Genomic DNA, 20,700 nt, shown 5'->3' on the forward strand with positions numbered 1-20,700 from the left:
TGACTGTCTAAAATAGGAAACCAGACGCTCGGGGGTAACCACATCCAACATTTACATAAGGAACATGAGGCTATGTGAGTACCATAAGTCAGTAGTTGTCTTCCCAAGTGCCAGGCTTTAAGAATATCTGCAGGAGAAAAGGGGGAGTAAGAGGGATGTTGGAGGAGAGAGGAGAGAGGGGGTTGAGGGATAGGGGGGGGAGATAGGGAAAGAGGGTGGTAGTGAGGAGAGGGGAAGATTAGAAGAGATGGTGCAGGAGGGAGTGTGGAGAGGGTGAGTGTGGGAGGATGTTGGGGGACTAAAATGGACCGGGAAGAGGAGAGAGGAAAAGGACACATTTGGAAGAGAGGAGGTGGGGGGGGGAAAGAGACCTAGACAAAGCCGGGTTTCCCCATGTACTGTGTGTGTGTGTGTGTATATATATATATATATATATATATATATATATATATATATATATATATATATATATATATATATATATATATATATATATATATATATATAAAGGGGTACCACCTCTGGTGCAAGTGTAGGGACCCATAGCCTCAGAGAAGAAAATAATGAGTACTCAGCGAAAACCTTGTGGATCCTCACTGAACAGTTTGATATTTTCTTCTCCTAACACCCCTATTCTTTTTGTATGTGTGTGTATATATATATAACTCACTTTATTTTAAAATTTCATTACACAAAAAGGATTACAACATTGGTTACATGCAGGGTACAAGACTACTTGTCACAAGTTGTACAGCTCCTCCAGCTCCTCAGATGGCGGGCAGGAACCATGGATGCAGTGAGCATTTCCTCTCTGGATCGCCACACTAAGGCGCTGAACGAGAAAACTGGCAGCTCTAGGGTCTCTAGTTGTTTCAGTTAGCTTGAACCCCCAATTCCTTAAAAAAACTTGCAGCACTTTCAACCCGTCCTCTTAAAAATAACGTCACTTTTGGCTCGTATGCGCACTATGGCCAAATTTGGACGTAATTTGAAATGAAATCGACTCACAAAAGTGACGTACTGTTCCGTTTTCTGTTTGAGTCGCCCGGCTTACTCGGCAAGCTTAGAAAAGGAAACTTTCCATTGACGTTTTTCATACCGTTTTGAAACTTTATGAGAATTTCCTGCCCACCTAACCTATCAGAGGACCCTTAACTTACTGTTGTTAAAAAAAATCCCAAATTTATTTTAATTTTTTTTAATTTTCAAATTACGTCCATATTCGGCCATACGGGCAAACGGCCAAAAGCGACGTTCTTTTTAAGAGGACAGATTGCACTTTTACCCTAGGCACCAAGTGTCTCCGAGGCAATGGGGACAAAATTGTTCGGCTCTAGGGGACACACGAGGTTGGCTAACACGTCAGAATACAAAATGGCTGTCGCCTTTGTCTTAAAGCAACATGTAATGAATTATTTAACAATCACAGTAAATACAGTAATAACTAATGTGGCTATGTAGGTATGTTAGGTTTACATGTATGTAGAACGAATGTTGAGATCAGGGTTCGTATATCATCAAACATAGTGACGTCATGTAGAGTAGGAGGGGACTAACTTGCTTGGCGTCAGAATCTTGGTCACCCTGGGTCAAGGGAGTCACCAACACTCTCCATATTTAGTAATTCACAACGTTCAAATTCAGATCACTAGCTAATACGATAAGTGGAAATAGCCTTTCCCTAAGATGCCTGTAAACCTTCAGTTTAAAAGAGTTCAACCATCTGGGTTGTTCAGTACAACAGAGATTAGTTGTTCAATTTAAACCCTGCTTAGTAAACTAGTATCCTGGCGGATTGATACTTCCTAGCTCTCGATAGTGGTGAAGGAGCTAGGTAGACAGGGTGGACTAGGCCAGTGACCGAGGAGGGCAACCATCTTCACCTCTCCAAACGATCAGTACTCCATCAGTTCGTCGCTTAAGACAAGGTACAGTTGCTAAGAGTATTTGTAGGTAAATAGTTCATTTCATGCCTCAATAGGAAGTGTTCAGTTAGGGAGTGATTTTATTTAGTTTTTGTTTAGATTTTGCATAAATAAATGATTAGATTGTTCTATGTATTTTATCGTTTTCCATGAATGTTTTTACATGTCCTTGTCTCCGCGAGTCAGTTTATTTGGGTCGCCAGCCTAGCAAGATTGATTGATTGACTGATGAAGATTAAGCCACCCAAAAGGTGGCACAGGCATGAATAGCCCTAAGTGGTGGCCCTATTAAGCCATTACCAGTATCAAGAGCTGATACTGGAGAGCTGTAGAGGTGCGAATGCACCCTGCATGACGGGAGATGTCTCCCTTGTGAATGTGTTAAGATGAAGATTAAGCCATCCAAAAGGTGGCACGGGCATGAATAGATTGTAAGTGGTGGCCCTTTTGAGCCATCTGTGGAGCTGCGACTGCACCCAGCGTGACGGGAGATGTCTCCCGGACCAAATGGACCAGCCTAGCAAAGTAAGAGCTAATATATATATATCCCCTTCTTATCTGTAATTCCCCCACTGAACGTAGATTCATCCCTCCTTTTCCAAGTAATTTGGGGATTAAGCCCCAAGGTTAATGGTTGATTAATTGGTCCAGACCCCTATTAATTGACGCTTCTGGTTAATGGTCTGGTGGTGGCAGCAGGAGGAGATCCTAGAGTTTGTTAGAAGTCTAGTACTACGTCACGGGGGTTGTAGAATCTTAGCCGATCGAGCTTCCGAGACCACGTGGCGCGGGATTCGGCAAAGTTAACTCTGGGGTCCCTTGGATTTAAGTTGAAGTAAATATAATACGGGCGGGTGAAGGACAGAGGTAGAGACAAGTCTTTTTATTCCATTATATTCTTTCCATTAACGTTTTTCATACCGTTTTGAAACTGAGAATTTCCTGTCCACCTATCAGAGGACCCTTAACTTACTGTTAAAAAATCCCAAATTTATATTCATTTTTTTTTCATTTTCAAATTACGTCCATATTCGGCCATACGGGCAAACGGTCAAAAGCGACGTTCTTTAAGAGGACAGGTTGTGTGGTGATGCATTGGCATGACTGTGCAATGTCAGGTGGACTGACATGTCAGATGGATGATGAATCAGGAGGCTGGAGTTGACTGGGGAGGTCCGAAGTCCGATGTCCAAAGAGCTTGGAGACGGTGGTGGAGAGGAAGAAGGATGAGGAATAAAAATTCTGGAAGAGGATGGGGGTTTGGGAATGAGACTGGAGTGGGTCTAGAAGTTAGGAGGCTCATAGGCTACGAAATAAGAAGGCTGAAGCAGAGCAGAAGACGTGTCAAGAAAATGAATAAACTGCGGAAGAGGATGGAATACGCTAGAGTTTTGTCATGATCGCTTACTAAAAAGGATTATATACTGTATATTATTAATTTCACAAAGCAAAACATGAATAACTAATTACCACAAGCTGTATGTTGTTGTTAAAGATTCGCTACCTGGAACAAAGTTCCAAGTAGCACGGGCCATGGTGAGCCCGTAGCACAAGCTGTAAAAGTAAGAAACACTTATAAAGATCGTTGGTTATTTAATCTAAATATACAATGCTAATACAGTATTTCTAAATATTGAAATTTAAAGGAGATTGAAACTAATGTGGTTTAATGATATTTTTATATATTACAAAATATATATATGTAAATAACAAAAATTAACAACATGTACCAATCTAAGATTTTCTTTCCATCGACCACCCATACAGCTTAAGACAGAGAAAGCTAATAACTAACCCACATGCTGTTAGTAAATAATTGTATTCCTACTATCTAAAAGCTAAGAACGTACAAATTCTAACTATTGAAGATCGTCACAATAGGTACTAAATAGAAGGATGAATTGCAGCCTATGGTCTCAGTTTGACAATTAATAATGGAAGAGAGGAAACAAACACGTTACATAAATGAAGTTGTAAACATTGATACTTATTAACAAATCCACAAGGGGCCGTGACGTGGATTCGAACCTGCGGCCGGGAGCAAAAATAACATGTACCAATCCAAGATTTTCTTTAAATCGATCACCCGGGAGTTATTGTATTGAATTTAAACAATTTAAAGGGGAGGGGGCAGTCGGTGAATAACATAATAGACGTAGGATCCCTTGACTGTTTCAAGCACAGGTTAGGCATATACTGTATATGTATAAGTCTGGGAGGATATAAATAGGAGATGCCACGTATGGCCCAATAGGCCTTCTGCAGTTTTTTTTATTCTTATGTTCTTATCGTAAAAAAAACAGTGAAGCTATTTTAAATAAACAGTAGTGAAGCTATTTTAAATAAACAGTAGTGAAGCTATTTTAAATAAACAGTAGTGAACAGTTATTTTAATTAAACAGTACTGGGCAGTTATTGTAAATAAGCACTTAAAGGTCAGCTGACTACGTCTGATCATTGTTTTAAGAAAAAAAAGGCAAGAATCTACACTGTAAATTAAATATACTTTCATCAAGTTTTTAAATAAATATTTATAACTATCATTCTAAGAAACAAATAAGAACAGATTCATTAAAATTCAATCTCTAAAGGTGAAGTAAAGATTATGTTTAAATTATTATTATATAAGGTGTAAAATACAAAATTTATAGATTTGACTTTGTACTGCAATGCAAATAGTTGCACTGAATGAGAACACTTTTTAGCAAACTATCTATATGCTTTCTCTGGTATTTAAATGCAGTTGTTTCTTTAACGTCGTTGTGAACATACATCACAATGGATGTATTCCATTTGCACTAACCCACTGACTCTTTCCTTCCTTCCTTGTTCCTCATTATCAGACATATTTGGTTATGTCTGGTTCGCTGGTTTCCCTGTTCTGGTTGCGGTTACTGACGTTCATGAGGGCAATCAGAAGAGCTCTCTGCCGCTGGTTCTGAGCGCGAAGGTCCTCAACTGCGGCCATCAGTTGAGTCATGTCACGGCGCATAGTCTCCTGATCGTTCATCTGAAGCAAGTGAAAAGATAAAAATGTCAATGTACTTCAAAGATATTTACCTTATAAAACTTTATATTATTCGACTGCACAGACAACTCTGCAATGTATATTGTGAGTAGGTAAGCTTTAGAGAGTAAACTTACAAAAGAGTTTATCGAGGCACATTTGTTGCTAAGAAACAGTTGGTTGCAAAGCTTCCAATCATGCTGAAAATGAGGACATTCTACTAGGATTTATCAGAAAAAGCACTAGGCCAGTATGACTATATATCATTCTACTAGATGATTTATTTATTTATATACACGAAGGTACATTGGGTTTGTGAGAATACATAGCATAGTAATTACAATCTTGTAAAGCCACTAGTACGCGCAGCGTTTCGGGCAGATCCTTAATCTAACAGATAATTTTAAGTAGGTAAATTCTAGCAGAATTAATAAAATGATAACAGATACATTGCAAGAAAAAAAATGAGATGAGATAGATTAGTAAGTATATTAAAGCACATTGGTATATTAATGACGACTAAGCATTAATAAGATGAGTATCATCTAAGCATCTAATAAGATGATATGATGACTAAGCTTAACAATGGACGTCAGCCAAGAGGCTTCCCGGGTCCCTAAATGCCAATGAGATAACCTCGTGTCCCTTACATAATCAGACTGTAAATGTTTTCCATTTCTTATTATGGTCAAACAAGGAAGGCCATGCAACTTAATATTTGTAGTAGCCGGCCGTTTATCCATTAAATGGTTGAATGGTTGAGGATAACATTAAAAATGTTATAATATTAATTGTAATAGTAATTATAAAACTGAATAGATCTGTGGGTCCTTTGCGTACGCATCTATGCAGTCATTTGAGCCCAAACCAATAAGACTGGGCACCGATCTCAATGCTCTCTTATACCTACACAAGATATAACCAAAGTTGAATTTCCATTACCACGGATTAGAAAGGTTAAGCAAAATTACAGAGCCATTAAACCACTTTCAGATTCAATAACAAATGAATGATAACATATTAAATTAATATGTTTGTTTATAGGCAAAGAAACTTCAATGTCTTACTGATCGTCAATTAATGGCATGTTAAAATATAAAGATTGTGCATATTCTAAGCAAATTTTGCATTTATATTTTATACTGGGCTTAGGGCGCCTGACAGCTGGGTGGACAGCGCTTCGGATTGGTAGTCCTGAGGTTCCGGGTTCGATCCCCCGGTGGAGGCGGAAACAAATGGGCAAAATGTTTTTCACCCTGATGCCCCTGATACCTAGCAGTAAATAGGTACCTGGGAGTTAGACAGCTGCTACGGGCTGCTTCCTGGGGGGTGGAGGCCTGGTCGAGGACTGGGCCGCGGGGACACTAAGCCCCGAAATCATCTCAAGATAACCTCAAGATATAGGTTAAACTAGCCAGTGCGGTCAATATATAATTACAACGAGGCAAAGTAAAACAATTATCTGTGCCTATTACTAAACTCTGGCATCCCAGCACACACCTGGAAGGAGCTACTAAAATATGAATGTAATTATAGACTGCATATATATGGCTCCTGTTAAAAAAAACATATGGGCATACGTAAAGTATGCTAAGAATTATTTGACAGATGTGATACCTGTGAGTTGTAATGGGATTATAACACACGCAGACACATGCGCACACACACACACACACACACACGCAAAAGTTAAGACATACAACAATTCTTAACTTCTCAAGCACACAGCTAAGACTTAAGACAGCTCAAGAAAAATGAATTTATATATATATATATATATATATATATATATATATATATATATATATATATATATATATATATATATATATATATATCCTAACATGTAATATGGAAGTAATATCACGTGTAATTTTGAGCACTGTCTTATAATGTAAACCAAGGTACATTAAAATCAGAAATTAATGAAAAAGTCATTTAGTTCATTTTTATTACATAAGTAATGAGAATAAGATTCCTTTATGCTATAGCAATAATAAAGGCTAGAATTCATTAAAGTAGTTTCGTATTCACTTACGAGACCTGTACATCTTGCCTCAATGTTTTAAGACGAAATAAAACTGTGTGTACACCGAGAAGCAGAATATACTCATTGGTGTGTATAGTCATGTGTGTCTGGGAGTCTTTAACACAAGACCAAATTAAGAAACAACTTGTGGTTGTTTAATATTCCAATTGAAAAGTCATGTTATTTATAAGTATCACAGATGACTTTTTGCATTACATTTATTGCTGCAACCATGCCTGAACGACAGTATATTTTTACATAAAAGTATTGTTTAAAGATATTTGGTGGCTTAGAGAGAGAGAGAGAATGGTAAGTAGTTAATCACACAAAATGTACGCACACACACTGGAGATGATTTCCAATAACACATACGTTATTTGTTTTAAAAAATAATCTTAAGTTTTAACAAATTCACGTCAACCTGCCATGCACAATCACAAACCAGCCAAATGCAAAACATCAAGCAGCTCACCGAACGATTCTTCAAGCGTTTCTTAATGGCAACCTGCAGGTTTTCATCAAGACTCTAAATCATTATTCACTCTTTCATTTTAAGTAAAGGCACTTTAAGACTTGCCACTTTTAACAGTCAGTCTTACCCTCTCATTTTAATCAATAATATTATCAAAGTTGCTTGTATCTGATATCTAGGAAAAACTAGAATTCAAAGTTCATATAGACAGCTAGGCTAATACTAATAATGTCTGTAGACCTACAGAGTAATAAAAATAATTGTTTTTAACATATGTTCCAGACCCAGTCTATCAAAAAACGATAGTACTCATGCCAACTATTGGTCAAACGTACAAAAATGGACTGTGTGTAACCCGAAAACAGTTAGCATTTTGCACTATTGGAATACACTCTTCTATATGGCATGCCAAAATGTGGAACAGTATCTATACAGCCTAACCTAACATGTCCTAGGCCTAAATAAACAATCCTAGGACTAATAAACACCATCTTATGCCTAATTTATGTGCTATTCTAATCCTAGGAATGCTATACAAGGCCCTCGACAAAATTAACAAGACAAAATGTTATTTTTCTAGACAGTCGATTTTTTAACGTTGGGCCAATAGTTGGTATAAGTACTGTATTATAATTTTTTGGATGACAGGTTGAGGAAGAGTAGATAAACTGTAAAGCAATATGTATTACTATCCATAATAAGTAATGGTAATGTCTTCTGACAAACATAATAACATAGGATAAAAACCCACACTTTCGTATTTGTGAAAGTTATACATTGAATTTACACAGTCTTTCGCACTCTCCTGAATGCTTTGTCAAAGTCTGAGTGTGTGATCAATCTCATTAGACGTTGAGATGTAAGTCTCGTCCTAATCACACACTCAGACCTCGACAAAGCACTCAGGAGAGATCGAAAGACGTTGTAAATTCTTTACATAAATTTCACAAATACACAAGTGTGGGTTTTTATCCTATTATGCACAATTACCAAAACACAATTACAAAATCTATATGATAATTATCTTACCTGTAAACGAAAATTATTTGTTTTATGTATTCATACAAATAAATTGAAGATATGATTCTGAATATTTCCAATATATAAAGAAAATGGAAAATATATTTTGTGCAGAAACTTACCTGTTCCTCGTCTGCAAAAAACTCGAATGTGTTCATGAACTTGAAATCTCCGAAGAGCTTGGAGAATGACCCATAATGTGTATTAGGATACACCTTTTTCTTGCAGACAATGCATACCCTCTTCAGAGTTTCTGGAATCAGAGCTTCTACATCTAACACCATCTGGAAATGTGAATTGTAAAATTTAATAGCATTTCGACCCGTCCTCTTAAAAAGAACGCCACTTTTGGCTCGTATGCGCGATATTGCTAAATTTGGACGTAATTTGAAATGAAATAGACTCACAAAAGTGACGTTCTGTTCCGTTTTCTATTTTGAGTCGTCCGGCGTACGCGCAGAGGTTATAAGAGGACACTTTAAATTAACGTTTTTCATAACGTTTTAAAACTTTATGAGAATTTCCTGCCCACCTAACCTATCAGAGGACCCTTAACTTACTGTTGTTGAAAAAAAAATCCCAAATTTATTTAAATTTTTTTTAATTTTCAAATTACGTCCAAATTCGGCCATACGGGCAAACGGCCAAAAGCGACGTTCTTTTTAAGAGGACAGGTTGAGCATTTTTATCATGATAGGGGTACTTGACAAAAATTTGACTAAAAAAATTATTAATACAAAAAACTTGTACTTTGTAAAACAAAAGTGAATAAGCTGGTTATCGTTTAATCGAGCTGGATAATTAAACTTGAAGAATTGTGAAATTTGATTGAAAACCTGTTTCTCAGTGTGGTAATATTTTTAACCACACAAATTGTTTTCGGACAATGAACAAATGTGGTCAATTACCATTATTTTCGAAATTCTCATGCATACAGAAGGCCTATATATTCCAGTCTATATGACTGTGGGAATTATATCTACTACATATATTTCATTCTAACACACACACACATCCTCAGGAAGGAGCCCATATCAACTGTCTAACTCCAAGGTACCTATTAGCTAGGTGAACAGGTACATTAGGGTGAAAGGAACTCTGCCCATTTGTTTCCGCCTCGGCCGGGAATCGAACCCGGGCTATTCGGACTACGACCCAGTCCGAATAGTGAGGGGCCCCAGATAGGGGACCTCGCGTGTGTGTGTGTGTGTGTGTGTGTGTGTGTGTGTGTGTGTGTGTGTGTGTGTGTGTGTGTGTGTGTGTGAGAGAACTCGCCAATTTGTGCCTGCAGGATCGAGCATTAGATCTTGGATCCCACCTTTCTAGCCGTCGGTTGTTTAAACTTTAAAACAATGACTCCTGTCTTATGTCCCTATCATATCTACTATTACAATTATGAAAGCACTTCTTAAGCCCGCTCTATCAGTTCACTCCATCTTCCCACTATTGTACTTTTACGCTAAAAGTAACTTTCTAACGTTTCAATGACCCATCTGAATCTAAAGTTTGTAATATGCATGTAAACACTGTCACATTATGTTGTTTATATGTCAATAATAATAATAATAATAATAATAATAATAATAATAATAAATAATAATAATATATTTTTATTTTGCCTTACCTGGGTCTGCATTGCAAGCCTCTTGAGTATAGCCTGATCCTGCACAGCCTTGATATCGTCTACAGCCAAGCCGACCAACAGGTTCATGATTAGAATGGACATCAAGACGAGGAAGGCAACGAACAGTATATACGTGATTTCTGGATACTGCAAAAGAACAGATGTATTAAATACAATTCTAAGCATTACAAGGTAGCACGGATACTAGCTAAGGTACCCGACATTACCCGAGAGAAGAACACGCGTCACACTTTAACTACACACAATATTATTGTAATCTCTTGACTACTACAGCCTTAGCTGTTTCTCTAAAGCCCGTTGTCTTTGAAATCGAGTTTGTTATGAAAACAGAAGATGATTATAGCATGGAAGACGAAGGAAGGAAGGAATTATCAAGGAAAAGCGCCAAGCCATTACGACTATATAGCACTGGGAATGGGTCAGGATAAAGATTGGGGATGGGACGGGGGGAAGGAATGGTGCCCCAACCACTTGGACGGTCGGGGATTGAACGCCGACCTGCATGAAGCGAGACCGTCGCTCTACCGTCCAGCCCAAGTGGTTGGGCACGAGGCAAAGCTTCAAATGCAGCAGCTCTTAAACACAGCCATTTATTTATTTATATACAAGAAGATACATTGGGTTTGTGAGAATACATAGCATAGCATAGTACAGTAATTACACTCTTGTAAAGCCACTAGTACGCGCAGCGTTTCGGGCAGGTCCTTAATCTAACAGATAATTTTAAGTAGGTAAATTCTCAATTTCAGCCAATTCTCAGCAGTAGTTAAGACATAGGTTAGGTTTGGTGGGGTTTGGCTCTGCTGGCAAGTGTGTGTGTGTGTGTGTGTGTGTGTGTGTGTGTGTGTGTGTGTGTGTGTGTGTGTGTGTGTGTGTGTGTGTGTGTGTGTGTGTGTGTGTGTGTGTGTGTGTGTGTCGAGTGGGTGAAACATTTAGAGGTGCAATTCGCAAAAGAGAGAGAGAGAGAGAGATAGGGCAAAAAGTTCGAACGTAATCGAACGGACGCAGGTTCGAATCCTCGTCACGGCCCTTGTTAATTTGTTCATTTGATGCATCACGTTAGTGTGATTTCTGTGTGTAATTATATTATTGTTGTTTAAGATTCGCTACCTGGAACAAAACGTTCCAAGAAGCACAGGCTATGGTGAGCCCGTAGTGGACTTCTGGGTGGGTGGCTTAGCGACTGGATTAACAAGAAGTGTTTATGAGGACGAGATGCCGTCCTCATGTAATTACTAAATGGTCGTTTATTCTCCATTATACACTTAGTTTACCCTTCATTATATTCTGTTTTAGCTTACCCCTTCATTATACACTGCCTTAGTTTAACTTTCATTACCCGAGGAAGGGTATATGATGGATAAAATAAGTATATAATGAAGGATAAACTAAGGCAGTATATAGTAATTGAATAATTAATCATTATTATTATATACTGCCTTAGTTTACCCTTCATTATACCCAACCTTGTTATCAGTATTACTGATAAACTGAGCATCCAAAACCTTCAGCTTTTCTGTGTTAAACGGAGCAATTGGCTGACTTACTTTCAGTGTCTGTCCATTTTCATCGTTGAAAATGGCGTCAAACTCCATCTCTCCGATCATCATGACGGTGGTCTTGAGGAGCGAGGTGGCGGGAGTCCTGAAGGGATCCTGGTCCCTCAGCACCTGGGTGTCAAAGAGAGAGAGAGAGAGAGAGAGAGAGAGAGAGAGAGAGAGAGAGAGAGAGAGAGAGAGAGAGAGAGAGAGAGAGGAGAGAGAGAGAGAGAGAGAGAGAGAGGAGAGATTATTTTTAATTAAGTGCGCGTCTGGGAAGATCCAGCGGATAGATTCGAACCTCTCGTCAAGGGCCTTGGGGATTTATTTTTAATATTATTTATTACCAGTATATCACTCCATTTGGTCATTACAGACCTGATTCAATATTAATCATGGGTAAAGATGTTTATTATTAAATTAAATTTAAATTATTAGTTTATACATTTATCTTCAGTGGGTAATGATGCTTCATAAGCCTCCTAACCTCTACAGATCAAGGGGGGGGGGAAGTATGTTTAAAGAAACAGAAATCACATTATTAACGTGATATATCAAAGAACAAATCCACAGCAGCCTTGATGAGGGGTTCGAACCTATGCGCTGAGTGTTCCCAGACGCGCTCTAGTCCACTACACCACGACATAGTCAATACCACGACACTATGGTAACACTCCAGGTTGCAATTCTTTTGACCATGTCGTGGTACAATTGGTTAGAGCGTGTCTGGGTTTCAAATGTCAGCACATAGGTTCGAACCCTCATCAAGGCTCCTGTGGAGTTGTACTACGATTATTCTCACCGTGTAAAAGCCGAGGGCAAAAGCAACAATGAAGAGTAGAAAGACGGTGAAGAACTTGAGAAACGTGGCAAAGATATCCGTGAACATGACAACATAGATGCCTAGGAAGGGAAACTTGCGGATGAAGAGCAACAGATTCATCCATGCTAGAAATATTGAAGCTGCTCCAACTTGCCATTGCCAATCCTGTTGCAAAAAGACAGAAAAGCATTATAGGTTCTTTACACTTACTCGAATGTTAGATTATATGCTGTAATGCCTATCTCAAACAGCCTCTAATAGTTTAAAATTGTTTATGGAAATTTAACATGATTGAGGCCAGTGCATTCTTGCACAGCATCCCATAAATTATTCAACTATTCCAATACATATATAATATACATGACGTATCAAAACAAGTATTGCAAAATTCGATAAATTTGTTGTTATACAATTAAATCAAAACAGGGACAAGCAAGTTCTTGTTTCTCACGGTATTTAGGAAAATAAAGAATACATACTTTTAAAACATTACATTTTCATTTACCCTTTGACAATGCATTTTAATTAAATGTTTTTAAATTTAACTCTGTAACACTACTTTGCTTTGTAGTGAACTGTCGAGTTTCTCTACCTGTATGTCAGCTACTTTCATTTCTACATTAACTGTCATCGGTCTGCTGATCGTATCTAGATTAGACTCGAGTCTCCAGGAGTTGCAGATGAGCTCACCTGCCTGACTGGACAGTCCGTGAAGTCCCACACAAGCAGAACAGCGGTGATGTAACAGCACCATTCTATCAAGTTCTCCAACCCAATGTAATTGAGGCGAGCCTAGAACGAAAATTATGCAAGTAATATAAAGGGAATGAAATGATCATGTCTAGTACACAGAGATTGAACAGAGATTGAGGGCAAGCACGACACAGACTGAGCTATTGGGTATTTATCTAGCCACTGAGTACCTTAAGCTCAATGGTTGTAGAGTTATTTTCTGTGACTCTAAAAGTGCTCTGCAGTCCTTAAATAACCCATCACAATGTATGACTGAAGTAGCTTGCAATATTAAATGGAATGGAATTTTTGCCAATGATAATAACTATTGTATAAAATTTGTGTGGATCCCATCCCATGTTGGAGTTGGAAACCATGACTTTGTAGATAGTTGGCCAATGAGGCTTGCAGGAAAGAAAACATTGATTATGACTTTGGACTATCTAATGCAATTATTAAAAACATACAAATTAAAGAAATTAATTCAAAGTTAGAAGAACTAAGAAATGTCCAGAGACCTGAAACCTGCAGTATTAAAAGTTATGACAACTTTTGTAATAATAGGTATTTGTATGGTCAGCACAGTAACCGGACCAGACAATGTGATGTAGTCATTGCACGAATTCGCCTTGGCTATAGGCACATCTGGCAAGTTAGTGAGGCTGAGCCACTACCAGAATTCTCAGATTGTAAACTGTGATAAACCTTTAATGCATTCACTAGAACGCTATAATGTTGAATGTGAAACCGTAAAGTACTTTAGACCTCCTGGCCTCTTGTACCACTAACTGTGTAACTATTTTATTGACTCAGGTGTTCTGGACGACATCCTAACAATTTATCCAAAATTTGCTTGTCCATTTTAAAGAATGAAGAACAATTTTCATGTATATTACTTCTAAGCTGCATCACTTATGAACCCATCCCTGCCCTTGTGTGGCAGTGCACAATAGAAAATTGTTTTCACATATTCATACGTTAAAACATTGATTGTAACTATTATATATATGTGCTTCAGCCTACAGTTTAGACCTATTGTCCTGTGTGACAGTGAATACCAGCATTATCCTCACTTTAATAAGACTTAATTGAAATCCTCAGATTAGGCAAAATTGTACTTAATTTTGTCAATAAAGATGTTAATAATAATATAAGTAAATAATGTATATAACATTTTAGGCAGCTGGGACAATTATCAACACCATCTCTTTTGGAAATTTGGTAACACATTAGTATCGTACGAGGGACGCATTACTGGAACTGATAAGGAAACATATGAGAGTATAAGGAAATATATGTGTGGGAATAGTTTAAGGCATAGGTGTTATTAATTAGCGTCTATGTGAACTGCTGGCAACATCTCCACAATATTTAATACACTGGTGTCAAAATGTTAACAATAATTTATCTTTCACTGGAGTCAATACATAAATAATTTATTGTACACTGGTGCTGATACGTAAACAGGATATCGTACACTAGCGTCAAGCTCTACATCATACATTGGTGTTAACTTATCGTACTCTAGCGCCAAGCTCTAAACATCATACACAGGTGTCAATAACTAAATATCATACACAGGTGTCAATAACTAAATATCATACACAGGTGTCAATAACTAAATATCATACACAGGTGTCAATAACTAAATATCATACACAGGTGTGTCAACATGCACTACAAATATATGTGCATTATATTTACAATTCGGTGATGGCCTTCGAGCAAACTGCCAAATGCAAATGTATTCAAGATCATCTCAACTCAATTTAATGCATCGCGTCAGAAAACGAATGTACAGTATTAATATACTGTATCTATTTTTTCCTTGTGAGCTATATCATCTGCTACAACGTAAACCTCTATTATATTTACACTAGTTTACCCAAAACCCTCTTACTGATTTGGTGTTATCTGTGATTTTGGTTTACACTTGTTACAATGTAAACCCTATTATATTTACACTAGTTTACTCAAAACCCTCTTATTGATTTGATGTTCGGCTTAATGCCTATCAACCGCTGGAGGGTAATTACGGCTCACCAACCATGCGAGGATTATTAAGGCCTTTCAATAGTAGGAGGGGAATTAAGGCTTATCAACCGCTGGAGGGTTATTAATGTCGAGGCACAAGGTATACTGACCAACCAGTAAGTATACCTTAGCCCTGAACATAATTCAAGACTAAAGAATACTCTCAAGTGGGCATACAAAGAAAAGGGATACTCTACACCGAAAGTAGTGTATGTGTGTATATTATATATATATATATATATATATATTATATATATATATATATATATAGTGTGTGTGTGTGAGTGTGAGTGTGAGTGTGAGTGTGAGTGTGAGTGTGTGTGTGTGTGTGTGTGTGTGTGTGTGTGTGTGTGTGTGTGTGTGTGTGTGTCGTCCCATCGTCTGAACACGTTAGTATCAAAAGTAAAAGCTAAGCCAAGATGGTCATCGTGGCTTCACAAGATATCACTGTCTATATTACAGAATATTCAACACTTCTAAACTATCGTTAAGGACTCCAGTTTAGTGGGCCAACCAAAGGCTCATGGCTCACGCACGAATATCCCTGATAATAAAAAGGATAACCTTTTTGATAACCCAGTTCAAATTATCCTATCCGGCATAACTGCAAATCATGAATCGGTTCCAGAGGTGAAATATCTTAATACAGTCAGTTAAGGTGAAAAGGTGCTTAGACGTAAAAAGTTAAGTACTTTACCAGCAGAGAATTACAACAGCCCTGAAATGGCAAATATAATTACAGAGGTTATAAAAGTTTCAACTCTCACTTTTGTATTAGCCTTCTACAGGTGATCATAATGGATAAAAATTATGTATTTGAAGTACACAAATAATGATAATTTATGTGTATAATTTAAATGTCTTTATGCATATTGTAGTATTCTTTTTCAAATATAAGTACTGTATACTGTAAACAATCATTGGTAGGTTACTGTATGATTCACATATCAATAATCATTTTTAATTAAAAACAGTTGACGCTTAAGATAGTAAATACTATATTACATATACTCTTAAATATCTAAGTTTTAGTTATCTTATACTAAGCACATTCTATAATGAATACATATGTATAACGTGTTCAGGTTAATGTTCAACAGACTACAAATATAGTGTTACTTTTACTGTCAAGGTTTCTTAGCAAACACATTTCTTGAGATCTCTTCATAATGCAGTAACCAACTCCATTTAATATATTTTGTAACTTAGGTGGGTACAAGAGCAGGCGGCTTCTGATTCCTGTTAGTAGGCTTAGAACTTTCTAAGTCTTGCCAGCGCTCCCTGGATCACAACCAGCCAATTTGTTAGCAGCCAGATACCTAATTACTGTTGGATGAACAGCCAGGGATTGGCGCCTAATAAATCCTCTATGGCCAGGGCTCGACCCCAGACCAAGTCGCTGGCGAGGCGTGGGGGCGAGTGTGCTACCATTACGCCACCAGTGATTGTTCTCTCATTGTAACCAAATCGCAGCAATGTCCTACAGAAGAACCTAAAATGTCTAATTCACAGAATACTTGTACATTTACTATTTATCCTCCATTTATTGATAAAATGAAGTTTAAGTCTACTACTTTCACCTGTAATATATATTTTATGTTTATTACTATAACTTAAAATATTGATTTACAATGAAATATTCAATCATTTTAAGGTGTATATTATATATATATATATATATATATATATATATATATATATATATATATATATATATATATATATATATATATATATATATATATATATTGGGTAGAATTCACTGTCATACCCGGTAAAACTGGAACATCTCCCGCATTATGTTAAGCGCTGCCAGTACAATAATCACCCACTTCCCTGCTATAACGAATACGCCGTCTGTCAAGTTCACCTCCTTTCGTATATCCTGTGAAGAAAATTGAGAAAATCAGCATGGCGGTGAAGGACCAGTCTTAAAAACAGCAGAGGTGGTTAGTATATCAGATGCTGGAAGGGAAACACCCAACCCACAAATTGGAAAATAGAGATATTGACGACGGTTCTGTCCACGTACAGGACCATCATAAAGTGTATCTTATCGTGCAACGATGATGGTCCAGGACGGACCGAAACGTTGACGTTACATCCTTTATTTTCTGATTCGTGGGTTATCATAAAAATTGACAACAGTTTTATGCTAAACTTTGTGACTGATGCCCTTTGAAACCCACTTTGTGCATTCGTTATCTTGAGGTTATCTTGAGATGATTTCGGGGCTTTTAGTGTCCCCGCGGCCCGGTCCTCGACCAGGCCTCCACCCCCAGGAAGCATCCCGTGACAGCTGACTAACACCCAGGTACCTATTTTACTGCTAGGTAACAGGGAAATAGGGTGAAAGAAACTCTGCCCATTGTTTCTCGCCGGCGCCTGGGATCGAACCCAGGACCACAGGATCACAAGTCTAGCGTGCTGTCTGCTCGGCCGACCGGCTCCCAATATATATCCAAGATATCAATCAACACAATTTTTTGTTCTTGAAATGGAAATGCAGTAGGTATTTCACTAATAAAGCTGCATCCGTGAACATTGACCAAACCAATATATGGGAAAACTTGACCTCACAAGATTGTTGCTGCTTGGCTGCCTGGATCAGTACTGTTGTGTTGACTGCCGTGCCGTTCATTTCATCAGCGACCGATGTCCAGTCCCTTGTGCATGTAAGACAAGAAAATGTGAAAGCCACAATCAAGAAACTGAACTCTTAAAGTTAATAGAGATGAAAGATAACATTACAAATTGCTAGAAGGGGGAAGCCAGATTTCACCTTGTGTACACTGATAGGTAAACACTCTAAAATAATAGTTTCTAAAGCAAAGAAACAAACCAAACTCCTACATAGTTATATAGGTAGGAAAGTGACTGAACGACCAAGTGACTAGGGGCCAGATTCACGAAGCAGTTACGCAAGCACTTACGAACGTGTACATCTTTCCTCAATCTTTGACGGCTTTGGTTACATTTATTAAACAGTTTACAAACATGAAAAATTTGCAAATCAACTGTTATTGTTATAAACAGCCTCTTGGTGCTTCGGAGCTCATTAACTGTTTAATAATTGTAAACAAAGCCGCCAAAGATTGATAAAAGATATACAGGTTCGTAAGTGCTTGCGTAACTGCTTCGTGAATCTGGCTCCAGGCTACGAAAAAAGGGGATCTATATCCCGCCATTATGATTTCTTTGTGTTCCGAAGGAACATTTTATTTTTATGGTGTTTTATGGCGAGCTCCATTACCCACACTTAAATATTAATCTTCATTTTATTGACATTACCACTTGGGATTCCGTGACGTGAACTCACCTTGCTGTGAGGATGTAACCAGTGAGGAAGATGAGGAAGATCATGTAGAATCCCAGCGTTAAATAGTACACGAACCTGAACAAGAAATATTGTCAAAACCAGCAATTAAATGTCGATAATCAGCGACAATCTTAGAATATTGCTTTGAACAAAAATTCTATCAAATGATCTAAATGTTCGTAAATACTAATCTAATACACACAGTCCAAGAAACAAGTTAGTTGCATGGTCTTAGTAATAAACAATTATAACTGAGGCGTGTCCTGGTTGATACCTGGTACCTGGTTGCGAGTTGGTCTTAATTCCCCATTGAAGGACTACCGTAGGGGAGCACCTAGCCTTGATTGGGCACCTACCTCGTAATCAATTTGTGCACTGAGGTGGCTCGAACCAGCAATCAGGGTACTCCCAGCCACGCACCTTACCCCTGTACCATGACATCATGGTATAAGTTACACAACCTGGGATTCCCACTGTATGCCTGGAGGCTTCGACTGAAGCCAATCCATGTCTTACATATAACCCTCCATGCACTCTGGTGTAGGTAAAGTACTTCATCAACATAACGCTCCAGCATCAGATACACAAAGAAATCACAGTAACGCGATTACAAGCTGGGAGTCGGTGGAATCCCAGCTTGTATAACTCATACCATACTGTGGTACAGGGGTATGGGACGCGGCCGGAAGCGCCTAATCCCTGGTTCCAGCCATCTAAGTACTCCAATTGAGTTTCTTTTATATAATCACGTTAGTGTGAATTCTTTAGGCACCGCCTCCTTCCCCAACCATCAAAGAGAAACTAACCTTCCATAGCTCATCCACTTGTGCTTGACGAGGGAGATGGAGACTGGATGGGCCAGAAGATTTAGCCTCTTATACTTCACCATGAGCATCAGAGGGTGGTTGTTCTTCAGTTCTCTCGTGTCTTGCGAGTAGGGTTCTGCGTCTTCCGCGAGCTGTCCTTCTTCGTCAAATGGCGGCTCAAATGTTGAGATTGAATTGATGGAGTCAGTGTCACTTCCATTGTGACAGGTATAGGTGTCTTCCACAAACTCAAAGTTGAATGATATGTCAAATTTTCTGTCATCTGAATCCATGCCATTGGTTGATGTGCACCTGAGGGAAGGGGAGCAGTTGAAGTGCATCTGAGGGAAGGGGAGCAGTTTAAGTGCACCTGAGGGAAGGGGAGCAGTTGAAGTGCACCTGAGGGAAGGGGAGCAGTTGAAGTGCACCTGAGGGAAGGGCATTAGGGCAGGATAGGGACAACTGTTTTCTGAACATTGCCAACTGACAGGGCACCTCTTATATTACTATTTATCGACAAGGAGACCTATGTGTAAATCTTGTCTATTTGATCGAACACCGTATCACAATTGTGAATCGAATTGTATCACAATTACACCGTATGACAATTGTTCAATAATATTGTTTTTATTTATTTCATCTGCATATATATATGAAGGTACAATGGTTTTGTGAAGGTGCATATTGTTGGTGACCAAATGGTACAGTCTAACAAGGTCATTAACGCGCCAGACGTTAATAAATGACGTTAATAACGTGTCATTAACGTCATTTCTGACATTAATTTGTCAGAAATATCAACCAGGAATGAAAATTCACAACCGGGTTTCTGCAATTAAGTCAAATTTAAATTTATGGTTTAAAAATAGGCACGGCAAGTCTCCCAGTCACGTGACCCACAGTCCCAGTCACATGACGGGTTCAGCCTAGACGCAACAACGTTGTTCAACAATGGGAAACAGTTTCCCATTGTAGGGAACCAGCATAGGCCTGGTAGGCTTATCTAGGACTTTTCCCCCTAAGCCAACGACTCACCTTCTCCAGGATGCAACCTACAACAGTTACCTAGCTTGCAGGCTACTGCTAGGTGAACACACACATCAGGTGTAAGGAAAGGTGCCCAAACGTATCACACTGCCCGGGAATCGAACCCGGGATCGGTATGTTGTGAGCCGACTGCACTAACCACTGAGCTCCAGCTATTTATTTATACAATCCAAGTAATAAGAACTGTATGAAAAGAATCGAATTTCAGTAGTTTATGGTACCATGAGGTTGTGATTTATTGTATTTAATTAAATTTATTCCACTGGTATATTATGAATTAGTTATCTAGACTTGGTCAAAATA

The 20,700-nt window shown here is 38.3% G+C and overlaps 1 protein-coding gene across 12 annotated transcripts in view; it reads right to left on the minus strand.

Annotated features, from left to right (window-relative positions):
• Positions 1 to 3,589: 3,589 nt before the first annotated feature.
• LOC123773999 (transient receptor potential cation channel subfamily A member 1 homolog) overlaps positions 3,590 to 20,700 on the minus strand; it is a 54,302-nt gene continuing 37,191 nt past the window's right edge. For 10 of the 12 annotated variants that reach the window (XM_069318744.1, XM_069318743.1, XM_045768054.2 and 7 more), the window contains exons 16-26: positions 19,351 to 19,662; positions 18,545 to 18,619; positions 17,801 to 17,891; positions 16,997 to 17,110; positions 13,150 to 13,251; positions 12,439 to 12,624; positions 11,646 to 11,768; positions 10,078 to 10,224; positions 8,576 to 8,737; positions 5,070 to 5,132; positions 3,590 to 4,935 (exon numbers count right to left, since the gene is read on the minus strand). In XM_069318744.1, coding sequence (XP_069174845.1) covers positions 4,765 to 4,935; positions 5,070 to 5,132; positions 8,576 to 8,737; positions 10,078 to 10,224; positions 11,646 to 11,768; positions 12,439 to 12,624; positions 13,150 to 13,251; positions 16,997 to 17,110; positions 17,801 to 17,891; positions 18,545 to 18,619; positions 19,351 to 19,662 — 1,546 coding nt within the window. In that variant the 3' untranslated portion in view covers positions 3,590 to 4,764. The remainder of the gene's footprint in view (positions 4,936 to 5,069; positions 5,133 to 8,575; positions 8,738 to 10,077; positions 10,225 to 11,645; positions 11,769 to 12,438; positions 12,625 to 13,149; positions 13,252 to 16,996; positions 17,111 to 17,800; positions 17,892 to 18,544; positions 18,620 to 19,350; positions 19,663 to 20,700) is intronic. The other 2 variants (XM_069318745.1, XM_069318746.1) reach the window with 1 other exon arrangement.

Source organism: Procambarus clarkii, chromosome 91 (assembly GCF_040958095.1).
Source record: "Procambarus clarkii isolate CNS0578487 chromosome 91, FALCON_Pclarkii_2.0, whole genome shotgun sequence".
NCBI classification, from domain to species: Eukaryota; Metazoa; Arthropoda; class Malacostraca; order Decapoda; family Cambaridae; genus Procambarus; species Procambarus clarkii.